The sequence below is a fragment of the Martes martes genome, assembly GCF_963455335.1.
Source record: "Martes martes genome assembly, chromosome: 11".
Taxonomy (NCBI): Eukaryota; Metazoa; Chordata; class Mammalia; order Carnivora; family Mustelidae; genus Martes; species Martes martes.
Genome location: NC_137899.1, coordinates 55,708,091 through 55,734,968, shown reverse-complemented (window position 1 = coordinate 55,734,968; position 26,878 = coordinate 55,708,091). Strand labels below are relative to the sequence as shown.

Sequence of the window (26,878 nt, the reverse complement as noted above, 5' to 3'; positions counted from 1 at the left end):
TTACATTACTATTGGATATACATTGGCATATTCCTTACTTATTTATTTGTTTATTTTTAAGATTTTATTTTTCAGTAATCTTTACACCCAGTGTAGGGCTTGATCTCACAACCCTGAGATCAAGAGTCACACACTACACTGACTGAGCCAGCCAGGCACCCCTCTATATTTGACCTTTATTGTTTTTTCAGGTTTCCTTTTTTTTTTTTTCCACTTTTCACCAAAATATTTCTGTGTATTACAGGTTCGTTAAACTGTTTGTATGGCTGCATAATATTTCATCATGTACCCGGAGTAGGAAGGGAGGAAAGGAATGTGGGTGGAAGGGGGATAGCAGCACGGACAGTGGGGGTGGGGGCATGGTGCTTTTAGATAAGCAAGGATTGTAAGACCCTCTTGAGTGGTGAAAACACCCTGACAAAAGGTCTCCCCTCTATCGTTCATACAGGTAGTGTTGGTTAATTCCTCAGTCACCTACTTTTGGAATGTGGGACACATTACAAACTTTCAATCTTTCATCTAGAAACAGATTATCAGTGTTAACATACTTTGAAAGGGGCCTCTTAAAAAATTAGGGTTATGATTAAGTCTATTTGAGCTAAAAGAAAGTTAGCAAAGATAATAACTTTGTAAAAAAAAGATAATAACTTTGTTACCCTATTTCATACAGATAGAAAGCAGAAAGTACAGTTGTAGGTCTTTAAGATGAAGTTTGATTAAAAATTGAGGGAGTTCTAAAAATGGAACACTTTATGAAGGTAACTTTTACAGTAATTATGCTGAAAGAAGAGGGGTGAACACAAAAACCTTGCTTTGGGAACTTTTATTTTATTTTTAGTTTTTAAAAAAAGACTTTATTTATTTATTTATTTATTTATTTATTTATTTATTTATCAGAGAGAGAGAGAGAGAGAGCCCAAACTGGGGGAAAGGCAGAGGCAGAGGGAGAATCAGGCTCCCCACTGAGCAGGGACCCCCCCAGTGCAGGGCTCCATCCCAGGACCCTGAGATCGTGACCTGAGCTGAAGGCAGATGTCTAACTGACCGAGCCACCCAGGTGCCCCGCTTTGGGATCTTTTATAGCAGAATACGAGTAAATTGGAATCTGATGTGACTTTTTCCTCTTAGAGAGTGAAAGCCAGTAAAGAGAAGAGGCAAAGTATGTCCAGAAAGTTTGGGGGAATCACAGGCTGGTTTAAGTGGGGGATTTGGTAGCTCTGGTGTTTGGCATCTTTCCCTTCTTGTTCATCTAGGCTGTGTAGTGTCCTGCCAAGGATGGCCTCTGCTTGACCTCTCCGACCATGAAGGCATGAGGCAACATCTATTGAACTTGATTAACACATGTACTTAAAAGTTATTGTTACAAAAGACAGAGGAGTAAATGCCATGGTTTGTGATTGTCAAATGGAGGTACTTCGTCTCTGGGGCAGGCTTTTTCATTTACTGCTTTCTGTTTATACCAATACCATGCTCTGAGATGGTAACAGCTGTTTATAGAAATAGATTTTTTTAAAATTCCTGGGCCAGATATGTTTGAGAAACTTGGGATTACTGCAGGAGTTCTTTAACATCTCCAATATCCTTAGGTGCATTTTTTTCATCTTTAAGGAGGGAGACTAGAATAACCAGCATCTTCAAAACTCGTTTTGCCCACATAATCCTTTTTTAGGAGGACCTCTGTTGATACCTTCAAGGGCTTTTTGTGATTTAGAAACATGTATGGCAGAAGCAGGATTTTGTATCTAGGCAGTATAGGTGAATACCCTTTGAGATTTACTGTGATGTGATTCACCTGAGGATCTGGTTACGCCTCGTCTGACTGCGTCTGTGTGTGGGGTGGAGCCCAAGGATGTCTAGTTCCCAGAAGTGCTCAGGTCTGCTCCACAGACCACACTTGGTGGAAGAATGTAGATGCTTGTTGATTAGCAGCATCTGAGATTAGCTAGATGAGACCTGAGGAAGATAATACTTTCCAGGTGGTTGTCATTACATTCCAGAAGCTTCTATTGGGAGGCCTGTAATGAGCAGGGAGAACTGATGGGCAGTCGCTGATGTCTGTGATGGCGGAAGGGGAAGTTCCAGGGAGAGATTGGAGAACTCAAAATCACCTCGAGTCCAGAACATCTGAACACTGCCCTGGGGATGTGTGGGGTAAGGGCTGTCTTTCTTGTTCTGGTTGAAGGATCACTGGTAATATTTGCTGGGACTATAGTGGGCCTTTGTGCCAGAGTAGAAAGTGGGGGGAGGAGGGAAACAGTTTGAAGAAGGGCTCTCTGTGATGACTACTAGAGAAAGGAAAAGATGTACAGACAGGTTAGAAGAAATAATTTGGTAGGGAGACTAGAAGAAATAATTTGGTAGGGAGACTAGAAAGAAGGTGATTCAGTGGAGGTAGAAGAACACGTCAGTCAGGGTCCAGGGGTGGGCAGGTGTGTGCATCCAGTCAGGACAAGAAACCCAGTGGCCGCAGAGTGGGGCACAGTCCTGCCCGGGCTCTGTCTGCTTTAGAGAGGGACCTGAACAGGAGGGGCCCCGTCGTGAATGCTGCATTTTGTGGAGTCAGATCTTAACAGATTAAGAGAAGTGAGAGTTAGGGTGTCATAGCTGGAAACACTAAAAGGAAAGACAGTCGAGATGTGAATGGAATTCTGATCCTGTAGTATTATTGGTAGAAGGTGTTAGAAAAGGAAAAGGAAGTGAAAGAAGCTGGTGTGGCTATACAGTGAGCCTTCAGTGGAGCTCAGGTTTTAAAAAAGTCAAGGATATGAGTGGAAGGAGGGTATGTGACCCAAAATAAATAAAGTTTCACAAGCCTGTAAGACTCAAGTGCCCTCTGACTGAGTGCTTGTGAAGTAAGTGAAGGCCAGCTAAGCTAACATTTTCTGTGCAGTCAGAGCCTGAAGTGAGGGAAGGCGCATGCCTGCTCCTTGTGGCAAATGTAAGCTGTTGACCGATGAGATGACGCTATTCTACGACCATCAAGAGAATGATTCTTCAAACTAGAACTACACATGATAGGCAGTAATAGTTCCCAACTGCTTTAAATGACTTCGGGGAACTAGAAAAATGAGCTTGCCTCATAAAAAGTCTGCACAAGGGGTCACAGCCCTGCTGTTAGGATTATTTGTAAAACTGTGGAGAATCTGTATCCTAACCTTAGCATGGCAAGTGACCTGAATTTCGTAAGCTACATATGTGAAATTGTAGACTGCTGGGTAAATACTGATTTTTCTTCAATTCCAAAATCAATTATTAAGTCAAAGATTTGGGAATGCTAAAGAAGGTAAGTAGTTAATAACTGGAAAGGTATAACTTTCGAATGAATGACAGGATTTCCACTTGGTGGCATCCAGAAGAGATTCTTGTTTGTACAAGAATTGACTTTACCTAGAGGGTTGTGTGTGTGTGTGTGTGTTTAGAGAGAGTGTGTATGTGGTGAGGCGGGGGAGAAGGGGAGGTGGAGAGGAAGAGAGAAAACCTTAAGCAGATTCCACACCCGGCTCAGGCATGGGGCTCAGCTCCATCTCATGACCTTGAGATCATGACCTGAGCTGAAATCAAGAGTAGAACCAACTGAGCCAACCCAGTGCCCTGACTGACTGTACCTAGAGTCTCAAATAGTAGTGGCAGATGATCATCATTGACAAAAGCCCATTGAAACTCTGCACCCATTTGAGAACAGAGCCGATCCCAAGAGCCTTGTAAAAGCTCTCTGATTATGAGTTTGCTCTTGCAAACTCCCAAGTATGGGATATGGGACCTAACTCCCATGGGTCATGCGTGATGTGAAACCCCTGGGAATGTTGCTAGTGGGAGAATTTTCTTCCCCACAAATCCCGTTGTTTTTTTCCAACCAGGGGGATCCTTGGGCGAGGGGCAGAGAATTCTTTCAGGGCTCCACTCGTGTTGCTTTGTCATAGGCACTCTGTCCTGACCTAGGGATGTGGATGAAAAACATACAATCCTGTCCCTTGAGAAGCTTGCAGTGTCGTGGGTGACACCCACACTCATGGACATGGTAATAGTCAAGTTTGTTGAATGCACAGCAACGCTGGTTAACATTCACTCTACAGCAGGCACTGTTCTAAACTCTTTATACGTATTTGGAGTCCCTGGGTGACTCAGTTGGTTGAGCGTGTATCTTCCGCTCAGGTCATGATCCCAGGGTCCTTGGATCGAGCCCCACGTCGGGCTTTCTGCTTGGCAGAGAGTCTGCTTCTCCCTCTCCCTCCGCTGCTTTCCCTGCTTGTGTGCACACGCTCTCTCTCTGTCAAATTGATAAATAAATTTTTTATTTTTTTTTTAAACTCTACACATATTTTAAGTCAGTGGTTCTCCAGGTGTCGTCTGTCAGCATTAACATCCTCTAGGAGCTTATTAGAAATGCAGGTTCATAGGCACCCCTCAGACCAGACCCGCTAAACCCAAAACTTCTGGGGATGGGGCTTAGCAATCTGGTTTCCTAAGCCCTCCAAATGCATGAAGTTTGAGAACACTGTTTTAAGTCACCTAACCCTTACAACAACCTTCTGGGTAGATTTTATTTCTCCCATTTAAAGATGTGGAAAGAGAGGCAGAAAATTTAAATGATTCGTTCAAGGACATGTAATACAGATGGGCTTTGAATCTAAGCCATGTAAATTCAGAGCTCTGCTTGTAACCACCACACAAGGCTTGCCTCCCAGGAGAAGAAGGTGCGGGGCATGGAGGAAGGAGCTGTAAACTCCTGAAGGGGAGAGGGTTTGAGGAAAGTATTAACAGAGCTGGATTTGTTTTTCCTTGAGAGGCATTCAGTGAGAATTAACTGTGTGCAATGTATCATGTTAGATATTGTGGATATTTATATATATGAGTAAAATACAGACCTTACCTTTAAGATTCTTAGAATGAACTGGGGGGAATCCAAATGTTAATAAGTAGCTGGAATCTAAAGTACTTTGAAAGTACATAAGTTCTAATAGGGAAGTATTGAGCATATGAATATATTTTAACGTAAACTCAATAAAAATTTAAATATATGAGGAGGAAGTCATTCCAAGTGGTGAGACTACTGTGTGCAACATTCGATATTTGAAACAGGATAGTCTTGCATTTATTAGTACTTTTGTATATTTGACCTTGGCTATCCTTCTGTGAAGTCTAGACTTGTCTACATTATGGCAAAGGTTGGAATTCCCAATTTAGAAGGAGGAGTTGGTGAAACTAATTGCTCCTTTTTTGTTTGTTTTAATCTTGGGAGCCAAAAATTGTTTTGACCTATTTCTTCCTTTTATGTGACATGTAAATGAAGATGGAAATGTGCATTAAACATTTTTGGAACAAATAATCTTCCAACTGCAGTGGGAGATAATGGGGTTCAAGAGGGAAAGAAATTCTTTTTTTTTTTTTTTTTTTTAAAAGATTTTATTTATTTATTTGGCAGAGAGAAATCACAAGTAGGCAGAGAGGCAGGCAGAGAGAGAGGAGGAAGCAGGCTCCCTGCTGAGCAGAGAGTCCAATGCGGGACTCGATCCCAGGACCCTGGGATCATGACCTGAGCCGAAGGCAGAGGTTTAACCCACTGAGCCACCCAGGCGCCCCGAGGGAAAGAAATTCTTATCAGTAACTAATTGAGCACGGGAATGTACTGCTGGGATTTTATGGAGTACCACCTGTTCTGTAAAATTTGATCATCTAGACCAGGGTTGGTAAACTTCTTTTGTGAAGTGCCGTGTAGTAAATATTTTTAGCAAGAAAATAGCCAGAGACCATATGTAAACAAACGGGCCCAGCTGTGTTCTAATAAAACTTTATGAAAACCAGGTGGCAGCTGGGTTTGATCTGTGGGCTGTAGTTTACGGACTCCTGATCCACATTCCCACCTGACTCAGAGTGTAGATGAAGGCTGTGAAGTAGGCCAGGTGACCTCAGGATATCTTTTCTGGTGGCTTATTTCTGAGTTTGTTTGTATGTCTTATATGAGTAACTGAGAAAGAAAATCTAGATCTAGTTCTTCTGCTGGAAGAACACATTATCACCTTTATTACTTTGTAGCTTTCAAAAATTTATATGCAAGTTAGGAAGAAACATTTAAGAGACTAATTTATTCCCAGAGCCAAGGAAGGAAGGAAAGGTGGCTGCTCCGAGGTGTATTTCATTTGCAGATTTCTGACTTGCCAGTAACATAGAAGAAAAGTGAACTTTTTTTTTTTTTTCCTCTTGAAGACCGCACACAAAGTGACTTTATGGAAGTATTTTTCACTACAAAGAAACAATTGGCTTTCAAATGTATCTTTAAATTTTAAAATGAACAAAATTAATTCAGCGTATAGAAATGCACTATGTATATACTCTTGCTGCATACTGGACCACTTAAAACAGAATTGAGAAATAAGGGAAAGGAAGGGTGGTGATCTCTCTCTCTCTGTCCAATAAATAAATAAAATCTTTAAAAAAAAAAAAAGTGGGGTGGGATGTGCCTGGGTGGCTCAGTTGGTTAAAGGTCTGCCTTCAGCTCAGGTCATGATCCCAGGGTCCTGAGATCGAGTCCTGCATCAGGCTTCCTGCTCCGCTGGGAGCCTGCTTCTCCCTCTCCTGCTCCCCCTGTTTGTGCTCTTTCTCTCTCTCTGTCCAATAAATAAATAAAATCTTTAAAAAAAAAAAAAGGAAGAAAAGGATGGGTGGTGATGATATGGCAGAGATGGCAATGGGTTTCATAGATTTTGAGGTGGTAATACCACGTTTGCCACTGGCCTGAGAGTCTGGAACATCAGGTTCTGTGACAAGGGGGAAGGTCACCACTGGTGGTCATCCCCTGCTATCCACCGAAGGGCCTTGATTTACAGAAGGGACCAGTGAACACTGGGGGGTTGCCAGGCTGGCCGAGGAGAGACAGCACACACATACAATGGAGGCAGGAGGCACTGCATCCTTGTGGCAGATGAAGATGAGTGCTGGAGTGTTTGGGGAGGAGATTAGTCATGGGAGGCTCAGGGCTGGAGGGGGCTTCATGCAGCATTTGCGTGGATCTCAAGAAGAGCAGGGTGTGGAAATGTAGAGAAATGCAGGGAGCAGAGGTCATGGCCAGGGCTTGGGCACAGAGATGAGAATGTGTATAGTTTGCACAGTAAAAATCGCACAGTCTGCCTGGCTAGAGCAGAGCCCTTCTAGGACAGAAGCATGGCAAGGTATCATTGAGGGTATCATCCACTGGGCACATCATGAGCAATCGGCGAGAGGAAACTGAATTTTTTAAGTAGCTGTTTTATCTAAAAACAACAATAACAACAAAACAACAAACTAAGGTGCTGTGTAAGAAGATATTTTAGGGAGATAAATCTGATTTGTGCTAGAGGTCAGAGTGCACAGGGCGGCAAGTAGGGTCATTCTCTTTTGCAGCTTGAGATAATGTTATGGTAAGGGCCATGCAGCTTTTAGCAAAGAAATAGATGGTTTATTTTGAAATAATATTTGAACTTTTTTGAAACTTTATTTGTGGGGCGGAAAGAGACCATTACTTTTTCTTTTTTCAACTTTTCCTTTTGAAATAAATTTCAGACTCACAAGTTTCACAAAGAGTACAAAGAGTCCTCTTAAAACCTTCATCTAGCTTCCCAAATGTTAACATTTTAGGTAACCACAGTGCACTTGACAAGAACAGCATACATAGTCAATTAACTCAAATACAGACCTCATTCAGAGTTTGCCCATTGTCCCACCAAGGTCCTTATCCTAGTCCAGAATCACACATGGGCTTTTGTGTTGTTTCTTTACGTGCCCTCCAACCTGGGAGATCCCCCTCAGTATTTCGTGGTCTTTCAAAGCCTTGGCAATTTTTGCAGAGTTAAAGGCCTACTTATATTGAAGAATACTCCTCGATTTGCAGTCGTATGTTTTCTCATTGAATTCAGGTACACTGTTTTACAAAAATGCCATAATAGTGCCTTCTTCATTGTATCCTTTCAGTGGGCAAATGATGTCAACGTGTCTCATGGTTGGTGATAATTTTTGTCAGTTATTTAGGATGAGGTCCACTGTGCTCCACTGAAAAGTGACTCTTTTCTCCTCCAAACATACTGACTTGTGAGAAGCCACTTTGACACTGCGCAGATAGCCCAATTATCACCCTTGTGTCCACTAATTTTGGCATCCGCTGATTGCTTTCTTTTTTGTCTGCAGTATTTAGTACGGTGGTATTTCCCTAACGGTGATCTTGTTTCCCTCTTCTTCTTGAATTTAATAATTGGAATTCTGTAGGGAAGAGCTGTCCCCACTCCTCCACCCTGCTTGGTCCAACATTTATTCAGTCATTTATATCAGTATGGACTTATGGGTATTTATTCTGTGGGTTATAATGCACAGTTGTTACCTTCTATCCCACAATGTGGGATGTAATAACTGTGGATTATTTTGCTGCTCAAAGGATCTCAGCGGGAACATCTTCGTATTGGTTGCTGTTTCGGAAAGGGTTCATCTTGGAGTCCAGGGGTGACTGGGTAGGTTGATAATAATACAAGTAGGGAATCCAGTGACAAGTGGAGGTGAGTAAGCTTGCTAATTTAACGTTCTAAAATCTTTAGTGACTTGATTCCTAAATTTTAAAGGCTTTTCTGTGATTGGGTTAACCAGAAAACCCCACTGTGTTGGGCAGAACTATTCTCTTGCTTGTAAATGCAGCAAGAAGAAAGATTTTCCCAAGAATCGAATAAAAATCAAGTTGATAACATGTTGGGGTTTGTTTCTGTTGTACCTATTGTGTATATTTTCCCAGAAGCTGCTGCTTCTTGCTGATTTATTTTCCTAGGCAGGCAAGATTTTGAAATATTTATAAGTATTCCTAGAACCCACTTCACTTTCCTACTTTAGCTGTTAAGTGAGGCAAACATGTTTATACTAGAAGAGAGCCCTTTACTAATGGGAAGTAAAAATTAAGTTTAATGCTGCGGATGCCATTAAGAGGGTATGCCTTTTGAGAAGGTATATAGCGTCTTTCTTTTCTGCAGACACGAAAGTACCTTGGCTTAGGGCTGTGTCTGGGATGGGGTAAAAACAAGACACATAACACAAACAGGGACAAGGTGGGATTTCCAGAAACACTGGCCCTTTGTTTTATACAAGCCAGGCTTAGAAGCTCAGCCACAGATCCCAGTGTTTTCAGTCAAAGGACTTGTACCTCTACGAGGTTCTGAACTCAGGTGGGCCTGCGAAGGAGGCAGTTTGATGAGTGCTCCGGGTCTCATAGCGAAGTGGGTGAGGAGAAGTTCCGACTGCCGGTTCCCACCGCTGATGGTACAGTGGTCACACATTAGACCCACCTGGGGAGCTGGGCAGAAACCACCCAGGTCCCACTCCCAGAGGTTCTAATGCTGTGCTCTGGGGGTCGGATGTGAGCTCCTGTTGAGCTCCTCTCTTCCGTTGGCTTTCAGATGGCTTTCATCTACCTTCAGGGGTTGAGAATCACTGGAGCTTGTGCTCTTTGTGACTTCCGAATGCAGTGAGATGCACTCGTTTGTCAGGTTGCTCTTAAATCATCACAATCTGCAAATGACACCTGTAGAGTAATCACTACAGATGGGCTTGGGTTGCAAACTTGGGTAAATTTCTTAACCTCTTGAAGTCTAGTTCTGCCAGCTGTGAAATAGAATTAATAATAGTGCCTACCTCGAAGTTTTTCACAGATTAGGTGGTATATGTTGCATGTAAAATACTTCGCACAATCCGTAGCACAGAGTAGAAACCCCGCTAGTGATTGACAGCGGGCAGCCTATTACAGCAGACTGGTGGCTTTGGAACCAGTCCCTTTTGTTTCAGTCCTGGCTCTGTAACTTTCCAGCTCAGCGGCTTGAAGTCATTTTTCCCCTTCCCCCTTCCTTTCTTCCTTTTTTAGAGAGAGAGCGGGGAGAGGTGGGACAGAGGGAGAGAACAAATTCTCAACAGATTCCACGATGAAGGGCTCGATCTCACAACCCTGAGACCATGCCATGAGCCAAAGTTGAGAGTCCGACGCTTAACTGCATGACCCAGGGGCCCCATTGAAGGAAATGTCTTAGTTTCTCTTTTCCTCAGGCTTCTTGTCTGTAAAAATGTGAATAGTTGGGTGCAGTTACTATTATGGGAAAGTGCTAAAGACCAAGGGGGTGCTTAGTAAACATTCCTGCCACTTTCATGTCATCCCATGTTTCTTAACACTTCACGGGCAATTTTGAGAACATGATTGATGTTGATGTGGCAAGGCTGTGCTGAGAAGGTGTTATCACAAATGGCCTTTGTGGTGGTGACTGACTGGTGGGAGCATATCCCTTGGGGCCCCGAGGCCATGGTGGCAGGCCTGAGAGCTTGCGGGAGGGTGGCGGCACCCTGCCCCATGCTTCCCTTTCAGCAGTTGGCTCCGGCTTGCATCATGCCTGACTTGTGATCCTGTGAAATTCTTAAGCCCACATACTGGCTGGGGTTGGGTCCCTTTTACCTTGATCAAGCTCTGATTGAGCTAGAAGTGTATCCTGGGGCTTTAAAAGGACTCATAGGCTTAGAACTCTACTGGACAGCCTGCTCGGTCACAACCCTTATTGTTGGAGTCGGTAGTCATTTCTTTACACAGGGGCCTTCTGGTAACTTCGGAAGCTTTCTGGTTTCCTGGGTTTGTGAGAGAAGCAAGTGCACTGATTCCACTGTGATGTCTTCATCTTCTACGTGATGTCCCAGAATAGGGAAAGGGCAGTGGCGGCAGGTGACAGAGAGTCATGTCAGTAACTGAATTCTCAAGGCATCAATACATTTGGTAGTTCTTGCTGGTTCCTCTTTGAAATGGAGCAAGTCATACTTTTGCAGGGATTGAAATGATTCGGTCTTTCTCCTTCTCTCCCCATAGCCACTTAGGTATTTAATTCAATCTAAGGAGAGTATTAAGGCATGTCCTTTAAGAGCTAGTAAGAAATGTGCCGTAAGTCTATCATACAATATAGTAAGATACTCTCACTGACTCCGGAATGAGTTCTGTGCTTGGTTCAGACCCAGCATCTTGGACCATTATAATTTAACTTCAGTGGACACCTAACTTAAAAAAAATTAAGGTAATACATGATTACTGACCAGTTACCCTTTGAGTTATGCCATTATTTGTTTCTGGAAGATTGTTTGTGAATATCAAAGCATTGCAGTTTTCTAATACATGTTTAATATATGAAAAATATTTGCCTGGAATCATTTAGGGATTCCTTTTCCATGGTTCACTAAAACAGAAAGGAGAAGAAATAAATTTGAATTAAAATCTAATTTCATTTGTATTGTTACCAGTCTTCTCTCTATGGTAGAAATAATGTCTTTCACGAAAGTATCCTTGCATGTAGCGGAAGTAATTCTAAGAAGCTGGAAATAAAGGAAAAAAAAAACATAATTTCACCTGGGCATTGTATTATGAGATATTATAGTGAGAGCCATTTAAAGGAGGACACTGTATCGCTGGAAGCAACCATCCAAGATTATAGAGTAAACTGATAGGAAATGAGGATCAAGTAAAAGAATTCATGGGTTTAAAGTGTTCTTTAGATCCTCTATGTTTATGCGGTGCCTGGGTGGCTCAGTGGGTTAAAGCCTCTGCCTTCAGCTCTGGTCATGATCCCAGGGTTCTGGGATTGAGCCCCACATCATCGGGCTCTCTGCTCAGCAGGGAGCCTGCCCCCCCCCCCCACCGCCTGTCTCTCCTCCGCCTACTTGTGATCTCTGTCAAATAGATCCTTTATGTTCTGGTAAATGGATTTAGATTAGGAACAGCATCATGTACCTGTGTATGTTTTTGAAAGCGCCCACAGTGCCTGGCCAGGAGCTCAGTAGGTGCTTTGTAAATGAGAAATGAATGGAAATTTGTTGCTACCGGACGGATTAGATGAAGCCTTGGAATGCTCAGAGGACAAATAAAACCAGGAGATTCAAAGAAGGGATGCAAACAGCTGATGACATTTTAGGAAAGAATATCAAAACAGAGAGGGGTGCATTTTTAAGGGTGTTCTTGTGATAGATGCTTTCAGGTAAATGCCAGAGAGCAGTCGGTGAGGTGATTCAGAGCAGTGATTCTCAGATTCTTGTAAGTTGGCCCACTATGTTCCTCTGACAAACTTACATAATTTCCTAATACCTCTTAAAAATGAGGTCATGCATAGACTGTTCCATGGTCTTTTTTCTCCAGGTCTTTGACGCTTGCTATTTGGGGTCAATATCAACAACTAAAAAAAGTGGTCTCTAAAGCACATAGTTAGGAGAGTTAAGTTGAACACATCTGAACTTTACAGAGTTCTGCAGGGAGCTCTGGGGCTTCCTGGAGCCCAGCTGAGTTTGAGAGCCGCTGTCCTAGAGCGTTAATGAAACAGAGCCCTCCTGGGACCAGTTAGGAGAACGCTTCACAGGAGTTTCTGACAACAAATGTAGGTATTGTGTTCTGGAAAAGGCTGTTCTTGTTGTGTTGCTCCTGTCGATTCCCTGTGGGCTGGTAGCTTATCTGTTATCTAGTCAGCATGGAAGAATCTCATGGCTTTATTTACTCACCTTACCAATCTTTTGAAACCAGCTATCCATGGGGAAGTTTCTGTGAAGTAGAATTGTGTGAGTGTAACACTAGTGTGGAGACGGCCAGATTTAGGTTGGCAGCCGAAAGAAAGGAAATGGTTTGCTTTCTTTTGTGAATGTGCCTCTACCTGGTTCTTGAGAGTTTGTTTCTACCTAAAAGCTTTCTTTTCTTTCTTTCTTTCTTTTTTTTTTTTTTAACTAAATCATGTGAAGTAGTTGCTTTTCTGAGCTGATTCAGGCGATTAGATGAGTAATAAAGACTGTCAGTTCTGGCCTTCCTTACTGACTTTTAAAAGTCTCTCTCTTTAGGGGGAGAAAAATCACTTATGATGATTCATCCTCGAATGATAAAGCTAGTGCATATGCAAATTTTAAATTGTTTGGTATTTCAATAAGTGAATATATTACATAGGCTCAGACGACAGAAGGCCTGAGGAGGGCTGATTGGGAGTGTGTATAATACCACACCAGAAGGGGTGGGTGGGTGTTTTATTTTAATACATGGGAATTAAAAATGGCCTGTCTACCTTCGTAAATTTAATTTTCTTTGAAGCCTTTGCAGATCTTTAGCAGAGTAAACCAATTGGCATCTCTGGAAAGAGTTTGTATATTTCTTTCAGTTTAATTAAGATAAGTAACAGGGGGGCCATGTGGAGTGGAGAGGATGCAGAATGGAAATTGTGCCTTAGACTAAGATTTGGTTGAAGGTTCAGATGCTGAAAGGTGATGACTGGCGGGCTATGTTTTGTAATTCAGCCAATGATTTTGAGAAGTGGAGGCGGCAGACTAAAAACGATGGGATCTCAAAAGACAGCAAGCCTTGGAATAGAGTTGTAATGAGCTTTTAAACATAGGTTGGGAGCTCAATAAATGTTAGTTTCTCTTTTCTGTTCCCCAAAGGACAATGGGAAATGATAGTAGTTTTCTATTGTGCTTAAGCATATGCGGGTGATGGTGCTGCCTGCTGGATCGTTAGGTACAAAAAATGAGCCACTACAGTTCAAATCATTCAGTAAACACTTACTAAATTGATACAGAGATGTAAATATCTATAAATAAGTGAATAGCAAAGTAAACATTTCTTTGCAAGGTTATGCACTCGATGCTGTGAGAGCAAAGCAGTGTAAACTGTCGGCACCCACTCCAGGAGCTTGTGGAGATAGTTGGGGCAAATGCACACATAGAATGCCAGCCAGCCACGCAGAGCATCCAGGAGCTGCCATGTGATTGTACAGAATAACAGAGCTGCCAGGAGGGGCAAACCCCAGTGGACCGGGGCAGGTGGGAGCAGCTTCACCTAGGAGTGAACTGCACTAAACCTGGACTTCGAAGTCTGGTGGGGTTCAGGGAAGCATCAGGGAAGATGGAGGGCTCTCCAGTGTGGAGAGTGGTGTGAGCAGAGGCAGGTGGGAGTGCCGAGCTCTTCTGATGAGGAGGTCTGTCCTGTAGGAAGTTGGAGAGAGAATACTGAAACCTGTTGGAAGCAGCCCGTGGTGGTCAGATGGACTCCCTAAGCAGTAAGAGACCCACTGTAAAGCAGGGGACCTTTGTTCAGTTGAGGTTTGCAGGATGGCCTGTGGGGGCGTGACCAGAGGTCCGGGAAATCCATGGAGAGGCTGAAGCAGTGGTGTAGATGTACAGTGATGGGAGTCTGCGTTAGGTGGGGAAAGAGGAAATGAAAAGGAAAGGAGAAACAGAATCAAATCACACAGAGAATAAAATCCCAAGTATGAAAACCTTCATCTTTTCGTGACCCTCCTTAAAGTTGTATCCTTTCTGTTGGGAGCTGTTTATTTATTTATTTATTTATTTAAAAGATTTTATTTATTTATTTGACAGATAGAGACCAGAAGTGGGCAGAGAGGCAGGCAGGGAGAGAGAGAGGGGGAAGCAGGTTCCTGTGAGCAGAGAGCCTGATGCGGGGCTCAATCCTAGGACCCTGAGATCATGACCTGAGCTGAAGGCAGAGGCTTTAACCCACTGAGCCACCCAGGCGCCCCATGGGAGCTGTTTAAATGGAATAACCTGTCCCGTCGGAATGAATGGTGACCAGATGCTTGTACTGAATGAGAATTAAGGACATGAATCCTTTATGGCCCATGACTTGAGACTGAAGCACATTTTTTTGGTTTGGACAACTGCTGGACCCGTCACATTGTAGACATTGACCCTGCTGGTACAAAGATTTGTTTAGTTCTAATTTTTCCCCTCTTCTTTCTTTCAAAATAGACTCTATCGAGAAGAATTTCCAATCCATACCTTGAACACACGCCTTCCCAGGTACGATTCTTTTCTCTTACTGCATTTCCTGAAACAGGGATTTATGAATCCTGATGTAGAATTCTCTAGCTACAGCTCTTCCCTTTGCTCCTGGGCATGCTGTCTCCCACGCTGTCTCCTTCACCTGGGGATAACACAGCTGAAGTTTTTTGAAATGCTCTGATAATTGTGTCATGGTACGAGATGTTCACCAGATAGGAAAAAAATATTTCCCCACCTTCCAAGCCCTTATATGAGTGTGTTATCAATATGGCAGAGTTAAATATATATTTTCAATTTGCTGTATTAATAGAAATGCTGCATTTTTAAAAGAGTGAATATTTTATACTAAAACTTGGTGTAACAGGGACTTATTTGTAGTTATCTATTAGTAGAATATTTCTAGGTTTGTTGAAAAAAGATGGGGAGCCTTCTCTGTGTTTAAAAATCATTTGACAAAGAGTTCCTTTTTTTCTTTTCTTTCTTTTTTTTTTTTTTTTTTAAGAGTAACAGGAGGCTGTGAGCACGGTGAGGTCTGAAACTTTTTGGCCGTGTTCATTACTGTATCCCCAGCATCTGCAGTGGGGTCTGAGAGCCACTCATTAGATGTTTTTTGTTTTGTTTTGTTTTCATTTTGTTTGTTTTTGTTTTTAAAGATTTTATTTATTTATTTGACAGACAGAGATCACAAGTAGGCAGAGAGGCAGGCAGAGAGAGAAGGGGAAGCAGGCTCCCTGCTGAGCAGAGAGCCTGATGCGGGGCTTGATCCCAGGACCCCGAGATCATGACCTGAGCCGAGGGCAGAGGCTTAACCCACTGAGCCACCCTCGTGCACTCACTAGATGGTTTTTGAAAGACTGAGTGAATGAGCATTGATACCTTGTCAGGACCTGTCAAGGGTGAACTGACTTGACCCTTCTTTAGGGTAGTATTTTTTCTTTCCTTCCAAATTTTTATTTAAATTCTAGTTACTTAATATACAGTGTAATACTGGTTTCAGGAGTAGAATTTAGTGATTCATCATTTACATAGAACACCCAGTGCTCATCATGCCAAGCGGCTTCTTAATGCCCATCACCCTTTCAGCCCATCCCTCACCCTAGGGTAGAACTTTCTGTCAGCTGACTTGTTGCTGTTTTTGTTTTGTTTTGCTTTATATACAGTTACAACATGTTAAAAAATCATTTCCTGCCCTTCACACTTTCTCATTAGGTTGTATTTAGGAAGTGACACTAAGAATATTAGGGAAGTGTAAGGATAGGGTTGAAATGTTCCCTGTCAAGTCATGGTCAATATACTATTAATTGGTTTGCTTCAAGAGAAGATATAAAATATTTTATAGGTGCAAAGTAGTGTAGCTGCGGAAAGAGTTCACCAGGAAATAAGTAAACAGATGTCGTGTGCATTCCCAATATATTAATTTTCACGAGCATCAAGACAGTTCATTTTTACTTAGCTTTCTTTGTTTGTGAAACAGCATTGCACTGTGGAGGAACGTGCCACATACAGAGAAAGGAGGTAATATATAAAGTAGGACGTGGACCTCTCTAGATCCTTCATCCTCTAAGAATCAGAGATGCATATGGGTGAATTAGGATGAAAAAGGAAGTTAAGTAAAATTTTTATCTGCTAGGTGGAATCATGAAGTAGATGAAACCAGGGTGCTTGGAATTAACAATGAGCTCTGCAGCAGAGGGAAGCTTAAAAGCAAAGCAGACAGCAGCCTATCACATCGTGTCACAGTGTGAGATGTTCACTCGTTAGGAATACGTATTTTCCCATCTTCCAAGACTTTGACATGAATGCATTATCAATATGGCACAGTAATATGTAGTATAAATATGCTTCAGTTTGCTGTGTTGATAGAAACCCTATTTTAAAAAAAATTTCATTCTGGAAACTTGGTATAAAAATTATTTATAGTTAAAGCAGTTTATTTGGAAAATAGTTACTGTTGTGTAAGAGCACAAGTGGACCAATAACAAAAATAAAATGGGTAGTAGTTGGTCTGTAACTACGTAGGCTAAAGTGTTGTTAAACTTAGGGATGTGGGCATGATTTTTTTTTTTTATATAGTGTGCTATTGGCAGCTTACAAATTGTCATATTATTGTAAATTTATGGAGAATGTCTTTTTCCATTTAGATTTATGGAGAGAATTCTTCTTGTGCAGGAAGAGCATTGAGGAATATTATTATCGTTCAGGCAGCTGACCTGATAAAGGACAGAGTGAACCTCAAGGGATTTTACAGGTAAAACAGTTTTCTAACACCTTGTCAAAAATTCTCCTTGAATAATATAAGAAAAATGTGCTGAAATCATAACCTTGATCGCAGAGAGCTGGGCTTATCACTACTGGGAGGATTTGTTTGTTTGAAGTGTCTATTTGGAGTGCTGATGGTGATTTTTCTCTTTAGACAGTAGACTCCTGGTTCTGAAGTTAGGGTATGGACTCTCCAGGTGCAAGTGGTTGGGTTCCTGAGAGAGTCTGCTCTGCTTCCTCTGAAATGTGATGTTTTATAATATTTGTACTGGGCATGTGCTGCTTTGGGACTTCAATAAGCATAGGTCCCTTCTTCAAGGACCTTATCAAGGCTCTTTGAGGACTCTTGGGAAATCGAATGGGAGAGAGAATTCTGCTCTGATTTGCCAGGTGAGGATGAGCCCCTCCTTGGGCGCTGCAAGGAAGGGGAAGGGCAGGTGGCAAAGGGTTAGTATTTCTCCACCTTGGCTTGTGAATAAGGGCGGAGGTATGAAAGTAGATGCATGGGCTAATGCCCAGTTTTAAAGTACAGCCGGACTAAGAGAATAGTCACTTAGAAAGTTGAGGACACGTTTTCAATTCATTGAGCCATTTAAAGAAAAAACAAAAGTGAATTATGAGCTTTTTATTTTATCAACTCAAGGTACTAAACCATACCAAAAAATACCAAAAATAAATTATAAAAATAAAACAAAAAGAAAAAAATGTATTATCATTTTTTCTTACAGAAATGAGATTGCAATATACCGTAAAGAATAGGAAGAGTACTCAGAATAAATGACACCCCCCAAAAAAAGAAAGGGGCACTTGGGTAGCACAGTCGGTTAAGCACCTGACTCTAGGTTTCAGCTCAGGTGATGAGCTCACGGTCATGAGATAGAGCCCTGCCTCAGGCTAAATGCTCAGAGTGGAGTCTGCTTGAGACAATCTTTCCCTCTGCCCCTCCCCCCCAAATAAATAAATAAATCTTAAAAATGGTAGGAAAGATTTTCAGAATAAGGACATTTCATTAAGTTAACTAAATTTAGCTTTATCACAAACTCATTGTAATATTCCTGTTTTTTCCCTTTGTCACAGTTTGGGGAAAATTTCATTATGGCCTGGATTTGGGGTATAGTGATTCCCAACATTTTTGAGTAAGAAGACCTCCTTTTTATTGAGACATGGCTTAAAATGCACAGTTCTTGAGGGTACAGCTTGAAGAATTTTTTATTATTATATACACCTATGTAACTATTCTCCATACCCTAGATAATTCCTTAATGTTCTTTTCTCATCACTATCCCATGCTACCAACTACTTTCTAAGCAGACTCTTGGCAGAATCTGAGGTACCAGTGAGCAAGGGAGGGAGGGGAGGCTGGGAGAACTACAGTGAATTAATACTTTAAGATCCCATGCTAAATTTTTTAAAAGATTTTACTTATTTATTTGAGAGAGAGAGATATAGAGCACAAAAATGGAGTGGGGAGGTCAGAGGGAGAAGCAGACTCTCAGCAAGGAGCCCAATACGGGTCTTGATCCCAGGACCCTGGGATCATGAACTGAGCCGAAGGCAGATGCTCCACCAACTGATCCGCCCATGTGACCGAAAATCCCACATTAAATTAACCACATTAGTACATATATAGGTTTTGAAAAATATGACCTAGGTTAGACATGATCTATTCTGTTGAGAAAGCATGTTTTTGTATATATGGACTCATGAACCTCTTGAAAAAAGCTTACCCCCTACCTTCCCACCCTCTGTAAGCAATTTGTAGCCTGAGGTCTGAGAACCTTCAGTTTAGAGTCCGGGCCAAGTAGACATGACAGGTGAGAACAGTGGTTGTACTCCTGGCTGGACCACTTCACATAGAGCCTTTTGAATTTTTTTTTTTTAATAGTTGATAGCAACTTTAAACTTACTTAATTATTTTTCATTTTTAAAAAATAAGAACTGGTTGAATAAAGCTTTGGGTCTAGTCATGAGCAGGCTCCTATGATTCTTTTTAGCTACCACCCAAGTCGATGTGTAAGACCTGTCATTGCTCTCAGTGCTCTACGTAGTCTCCATGGATAGAGATTGAAAAAAGCATTGGGAGATGTACATTAATGAGGTTCATGGAAAAGAACCATCTATCCAAGTTAGAACAGATTTAGAGTTCGGTGGGAGTTGAATGGGGAGAGACCATGTGCTGTGCTATTTCAGAGTCCCCTGGTTGGGCCAGAACTTCCTGTCTTTCGAAATATAAGGACTGATCAGTGCCCAGGGTCTAGAGACAGTGTCGATGCGATTGCCTAGGACAAGTCATTTTCCTTTGTCTGGTAGTAAATTGAGGTGAAGTGGTCCCCATGTGCTACATGAGAATTACTTTCAAAACTTTGAGATGTTTTCTATTCCTTTTGCACTCTAGAAAAAAATCATACTGGTTTCTGAGACTTCAAGTAAGTCTCTAAATACCATCACCCCATTTACATTTGAGATTAGGGTTCTTTCTGTCTGCAGTACCATGAATGAATTGCTAAAAATGTAACTAGAGACAGAAGGAGACCAGAAACTGGAGCTGAAATCATGTTAGTGTTATGTTATAGCAGTCACTTAGCCTGGTAGCTAATCACCTCCGTATCACAGTGTTCCTGCCTCATAGTGCAGCTCCAGTTAGAGCTACATGTACTCAAATGGTTTCTGGATCTGCTACAACACTGAAAATACCCTGGGAGGTAGAACTGGGTGTTGAGATCGCTCCCTTCCATCCATCCCTTTTCTTCCTCCTTGCTCTCCCCTGAGTCCTGCAAGCTTTAGGTATGGTAGCTGGATTTTTGCAGCCCTGGCCAGCAAGTCAGGAGAGGAGTGCAGTGCAGGGGCCCCTAACCTCATGCCATTTGCTTTGGTGACATTAATCATAGTGTTGTTCTCTGTTCCTAGTGGGGTTTTCCCTCGTGCAGATGGGTTGTTGAAGGAGATTTGAAACACAACTTGAGAAAGTTGGGGGTGGAGAAGGGGATCACGAGCACCTGAAACATAGCTTGCTGGCCGGGGTGGGGAGCTCCAATGAACTGTTAATTGTCATGGCAGTGTTCTGGGGATATGTTTCAGTGTGTGGACTCAGCTCTGCTCCCCAAGACAGAGTGAGCCCTTCCCAGTGAGAAGCTGGAGCTGGAGGATTGGGGCTTTGTAGTCACCAGGGTCTTCTGGGCCCCATTCAGCCACATTGGATAAGAATTAGCAAGACAGGAAACAACTCGTGTTCGAGAGGATGTGGAGAAAGGGAACCCTCTTACAGTGTTGGTGGGAATGCAAGTTGGCGCAGCCACTTTGGAGAACAGTGTGGAGATTCCTCAAGAAATTAAAAATAGAGCTTCCCTATGACCCTGCAATTGCACTACCGGGTATTTACCCCAAAGATACAGATGTAGTGAAAAGAAGGGCCATCTGTACCCCAATGTTTATAGCAGCAATGGCCACGGTCGCCAAACTGTGGAAAGAACCAAGATGCTCTTCAACAGACGAATGGATAAGGAAGATGTGGTCCATATACACTATGGAGTATTATGCCTCCATCAGAAAGGATGAATACCAAACTTTTGTAGCAACATGGACGGGACTGGAAGAGATTGTGCTGAGTGAAATAAGCCAAGCAGAGAGAGTCAAGCATATGGTTTCACTTATTTGTGGAGCATAACAAATAACATGGAGGACATGGGGAGATGGAGAGGAGAAGGGAGTTGAGGGAAATTGGAAGGGGAGGTGAACCACGAGAGACTATGGACTCTGAAAAACAACCTGAGGGTTTTGAAGGGGTGGGGAGTGGGAGGTTGGGGGAAACAGGTGGTGGGTCTTAGGGAGGGCACGTATTGCATGGAGCACTGGGTGTGGTGCAAAAACAATGAATACTGTTACGCTGAAAATTAAAAAAAAAAAAAAAGGAAAGAAAAAAGATGAAAAAAAAAAAAAAGAATCTACACAGTAACCGAATCCCCCAGGTGCTCCTAAACCCAATTTTGAGAAGCCCCAGTCTAGGACACTTCTCCATCGCCTGTGAGCAAGGCAAGCATACTCACCCATCTAGCCACCTTTTGCAATTGGGCAGTTTGGTTTGCTTAGTAAATGCTTGGTTGTGTCCTGTTCTGGATGGTCAGACGCTGAGAGCAGGTTGAGGACTGGATTGTTCTTAGAATAGGGATTATGATGATACAGTGTTTTAATCCATAGGATAAAAGTGTTTTACAAGCTCAAAGATGCTGGCTAATTGACAGAGGTGTTGAGGAATTAATTAACACTTTGAGCCTTTAACGTGAAAGGTGTCTTATAGAATTAGAAGTTAATATTGACTGTTTTGTCTGATTGCCTAGTTTATTGTGATCTGTTTTCTCCTTTTTCAAAAAACATCCATTTATTTGACAGTTAATCTTTCTAATGTCTTAACACTAACCTGCAACTAAATGTGTCTGGTATTGCCCTAATTGCCTTAGAGTATCTTTCAAATAGTGACACTTCCCCCCTGCCCCGCCCCACCACCCCCACAAAAAAAGATGCTTTATCTAAAGCTGGAATATTTGTTCAAATACCTCAGCAGAGGGGTGCCTGGCTGGCCCAGTCCGTAAAGCATGCGACTCTTGATCTTGGGGTTGTGAGTTCAAGCCCCACGTTGGGCATTAAAAACAAAAACAAACAGACCCAAAACCACAAAACAAATATCTCAGCACAAAAGTTTATTTTTCCTTTTACCCCTGAAAATGTAGGGCCTCATGACATTTCTTCACATTGCTGGTTATTGTGTGATTTCTAGGTATTGATGGCTATGGCCAGTCACAAAAAATAAGCAGTATTTTTCTGTTTTAGGAATAAAATAAATGTTGATGTGTTTTGGTCTTTAAATACCAAATACTGAATAAAGACAACCATTAACACGATGCATCTTTGAAAAAAATAAATGGTGACATTTTCATAAGGGAGAATGATTTTCAGTGAAATTTCTGCAAATGAAAACTGTATTTCAGCAAGTTGTCTTCTTTTGGGTTTTCAGCTGAGGCTGATAAAGATGAAAAAGTAGGCATGAAAATACTGCTTGTAATGCCCAGATTGGGGCATGCTTCGAATATAGCTGTGTATTTTAAGACAGATTACAGGGGATATTTTTGTGTATGTGGTTAGTGGAATCCATCATACACATCTGGGTTTGTGGGTTTATGAGTTTATGACTTAGGCTGCTTAGCTAGATTGCTTAGATGATACTAAAAAGAATAATGGTCGTGGTGGTGCCTGGGTGGCTCAGTGGGTTAAACCTTTGCCTTCGGCTTAGGTCATGATCTCAGGATCCTGGGATCGAGCCCAGCATCAGGTTCTCTGCTCAGTGGGGAGCCTGCTTCCCCCTCTCTCTCTGCCTGCCTCTCTGCCTACTTGTGATCTCTCTCTCTCTCTCTGCCAAATAAATAAATAAAATCTTTAAAAAAAAATAATGGTCATATTTATTGTTCTTTGAGACAAATTTTAAGATTTAATGTGTTTGGAGAGTAGCAAACAAAACTCTTTACCACTCACTGTGGTCCTAACTTTGTGTAATCTTCTTAGAGTTACTTTGTTCTCAAAAAGGCTAGATAAAAATCTACAAAGAGTTGAACAGAAGTTTATGACCATCACCTTGAGGTACTTGTCTTACCCAGACAGAAGCATTATCTTTATATAAAGGATCACTACATTTATTCCTTCATTTGTTCAACTACATGTTTTGAGAATTTGCTTTGTGCCTGGAATGTTCTCACTGTTGAGGTTTAGCAGTGAGTTATGTCCCTGATATCCTGAAAATGATTCTGAAGTGAGGGAAGCCGATATTATTCATTCAGGAAGATGTACAATTACTACATGGTAGGTGATTTGAAGCAAAAGTATAAGAAAGTGTGATTCTAAGTTTTCTTACCGAAGTGATAGTTGAGCTGAAATCGTAAAGATGAGTAAGAGTTGCCTGTTCATTTATTATTGAGTCTCTTGGAAAGGATAATATTAAATATCAATTCTTGGGCAAATGAGTGGCAATAATGTCTTACTATGAATGGTTTTCCTTTTGTTCAGGAGGAGCTGTGTTGGGTCAGAGCTGGTAGACTGGCTTCTAGAACACTGTCCTTTTGTCCAGTGCAGATCTATGGCCATAGGGGTCTGGCAGCTCCTACTGGATATGGGAATTATGTTATCAGGTCAGTATTACATGTTTTCTGAAGCATAGAAGTGTTATTTTATTAAGCTACCAGAACAAAATTTACTTGATTTTCTGGAGGCTGTTACAATCTGGATGGAAATTGTTTCCACAGGTAAATATTTGCGTTCTCTCACATTTTATAAACAAAAATAACCAGTCATCTTTTGGTTGTTAATTCTCACACCTTTTGTAAAAATAAGTAGGTACTTGCTGATTCATAGACTACTATGTCTAAGCATCTTTCCCTTACCCTCTCCTCTACTCAAAAGCCTGCTCACAATTTTTTTTTTTAATCAGTGACATCTTTCGTTGCTCTAAATGGGTGATTTATCTAGCTGTACTTGAAATAATTATCAGAAACTGATTTTATGAGTGGAATGTTATGCCATTTTAATTGACTAATCATGAACAATTAGAGATATGACCTATGAAAATTAGCTGTTTAAATAGAACGCAAAATTGATGTTAACTAGCAACTAAAATAGATGGTAGATAGTGCTTTTCTTAGTTGAGCCCAGGGAATTAAAGAATTAGAAGTTAAGCAATTCAGAGTCTTAATTTAGCTTCATCATGCAGGTGCTAGTTGGTCACTTGGAAGTTCCTTTGTCCCCATAGGTAATAAATATTGAGGGTCAGAGAGCATAGTAAGGTTCAGAAAGGCCCCAGTGTAGTACAGATGGGGATGTGGCTATAACTTCAGTGAGTTGTTAATACCCAGCACCTGATACTCTGATTTAGAAAAGCGGTAACTACCTTTGAGGGATGTTACCAACTTGCTCGTTGAGTCTCATGTTTTGGTGAGCAAAAAAATTTGTGTCAGTATTTTTTTAGGTTAAGTCTCCAATTCTTGATCCCTTTTAAAACAGCCTTGGTGGCGCTGACATATTGAGCTAGATAATTCTGTTGTAGGAGCCTGCCCTGTGCATTATAGGCTGTTCAGCAGTGTCACTTTCTGTACCCACCAGATGCCTCTAGCACCCTCCAGTAGTGAAAAACAAAAGTGTCTCCAGACATTGCCGAATGTCCCTTGGGTGTCACAGTTGCCCCTGGTTGAGAGCCACGGCTTTAAAACTTGAGATAGTTTGTATTTGTGTATCACTCCAGTAATTAAATCTATTTGTTTGCTTTGAGACACATAGAAATTCTCCCCACTTTTTGAATCATTACTGATTTCACCTGTCTGTGAAGCAGAAGAATCGTAAAACATATATGAATATGCTGGCTAAAGCCTCAAGTAATAAAAATAGGTTGGTCAGTAAGTTCCTTTTAATTCAGTGGGATTGTGAGCATGAATGGACTTAGACGATGTAATTATAGTCCTACCCCTAGATTCTCCCTAATAATTAGCAGGGCTTTCAATTTATTATTTGGTTTATGACTGTCTAAATAATAGACTTTAAAAAACAGGTCCTCCCCTTTTTTTGTTTCCAACAGTGGACCAGAATTTATACTTTCAAGATACCTATGTTTTCTACCAGTTTTCTTCTGATGAATGTAGCTACTTGTACTGTGAATTTGAAAGGGAAGAAGAATGGCAGAATGGTGTCAAGCTTTTACTGCAACTTGTACCTCTCATTCCGGCTAGAGCTGGCATCTGTGAACTGTAAGTAGATGCTCTTTTGTTCTGATATAAAATTATTCTCACTTAGAGAACACTTCCTGTTTCTGGGACTGTGCTCTGCTGTTTAAGGTCACCGTCTCCTTTAAGAAATAGCTGTCCTGTTCCCATTTCTCAGATGCAGGTTCAGAAAGGTAAAAGAAATGACTGGAGATTAAATCCAGCTAAAAAATTCGAAGTGGTATTCAAATCCCAGAAGCGGATGCCTGTCCAGCTGTGCTATTCTCTGTCAACTTTAATCATCACTGTATGAGCAGTAATCTAAATTAGAGGTAAAGATGATTTGGCTTAGGTTGAAATAAAATAATAACTGACATATTATCTGCTCTCCACATCGTGACTTTCCTAAGAAAGAGACCTTTCTGTGAACAGACCTTTCTGAAAATAAGCAAGAAGAAACATTTGGCAAATTAAAACACGTGAATCACAATCACATGAAGATAGTGAATCACTATATGATTAAAATGAATTAAAATTCATTAGAGAAGCCTTGGGCACAGAGCTTGAGTCATGATATGGTGCTGTTGACACATCTTTGTCTCTCCACGGAATTCCTGATAAGCTTATTTTGGAATAGTAAATTTCAGGTTAAAACTTTCCATCAATAATTTTTCCATATTCAGTTTTCAAAATACGTTCCCAATCGCTTCTCGGCCTTTTGGCTAAGATCAGGTGCAAAATACGTTCCCATACTGTTGACTCTCAGGTCTGTGAGATCAGCAGGGCAAGTGGTGTCATTTTTATCTCATGGGTAGGAAAGTGGGTTCCAGGGGAAACACCTACAATCATCACAAAGATGAGTTACTCTTAAAAACAAAACAAAACAAAAACCACAAAACTGGACAGTTAATCCAGGCTTTTAGAAAAGAAATAAGTGTTAGGATATTAATGAGACACCATGCTAATAGGGTGATTGTAGAAACATATCTTATGTCAGGAACTATGCTACCTGCTTTGTATTATTTCATCTTCAGTTGAATTCTAGAAGTTAGGACTATTGTCACTATTTTTAAGTGAGGAAAGTGAGGCACAGAGGTCAGGTGGCCTGTCCAAGGTCGCACAAGTGGTGAGTGGAATGTTAGGGTTTGCATCCATGTCCATGTGATCTAACACCCACTCTTCTAACACCTGCCAGATTGTGTTTGTTCCTGGAGTTATAGGGGTCATTCCAACTTCCCCTTCTAAGACACTATAAATAGAAGCTATTAAAATGTTAGACTCTGAAATGGTTATGGCTTTACCAACACTACTGCACATAGAGGACCTTGGAATGGTAAGGCAAAATTCGAATGTAATTCTTCACTCAACTGTCTAAGCACAGAAGATGTTCTTCAGTGTAAGATGCTTTTAACATAGGTCAGAATTTCCTGAGAAAAGTCAAGGAGCATTTTAATAAACTTTAATAAGCTTTCCAAGAAGGAGCGTGTGCTTTGGAAGCTAGAGATGACTGTGACTCGCTTTGATGCCGTGAGACTGGCATTCTCTAGCAGCTCTCCTTCACCAGTTCCCATCCTGCACACAAGAAGGAGGAGGGGCCGGCCCCCTGGGCACATGCAGGTCACCAGGGGCATAAGGGCCCCTGAAATGAGCTTGCAGGCAGTCATGATTTCACTCCACTGCTTTCTCCCTGACTCGGGCAGCGGATTGGAATGCCACTGGGGGAGATGACCTTGTTATAGGGAAACCCTGGGTCCCCTCTAGAGTCTAAAAATTACTTCCAAAATTCAGTTCTAATATTAGTTCCAGATTACCTGCAGTCATTTGTCACACCTATCACTGAACACCAGCGTCACGCCTCTGGAGTTGAGAATCACTTGTGCCTTGTTTATTGGCAGGTTTTTAAATTGGTGGTGGTGTGAACATGCACATTGGCAGTGGTCATTCCTCTGGGGCAGTTGTCACTGGGGAGCTATGGATTCATGTGTTCCTTATTATAAGTACTAACTATAAACAGGTAAAGTTAATGAACCACAGCGAGTCTCTAATGGCAGGAGATAGGTGTATACACATATGTAACATATGTGTAT

At 41.6% G+C, this 26,878-nt stretch overlaps 1 protein-coding gene across 1 annotated transcript in view; it reads left to right on the top strand.

Moving 5' to 3' along the window:
* RAPGEF5 (Rap guanine nucleotide exchange factor 5) overlaps nucleotides 1-26,878 on the top strand; it is a 223,467-nt gene that overhangs the window by 24,445 nt on the left and 172,144 nt on the right. The window contains exons 2-5 of the mRNA XM_080818603.1: nucleotides 14,767-14,817; nucleotides 16,941-17,047; nucleotides 23,110-23,231; nucleotides 24,668-24,836. Coding sequence (XP_080674729.1) covers nucleotides 14,767-14,817; nucleotides 16,941-17,047; nucleotides 23,110-23,231; nucleotides 24,668-24,836 — 449 coding nt within the window. The remainder of the gene's footprint in view (nucleotides 1-14,766; nucleotides 14,818-16,940; nucleotides 17,048-23,109; nucleotides 23,232-24,667; nucleotides 24,837-26,878) is intronic.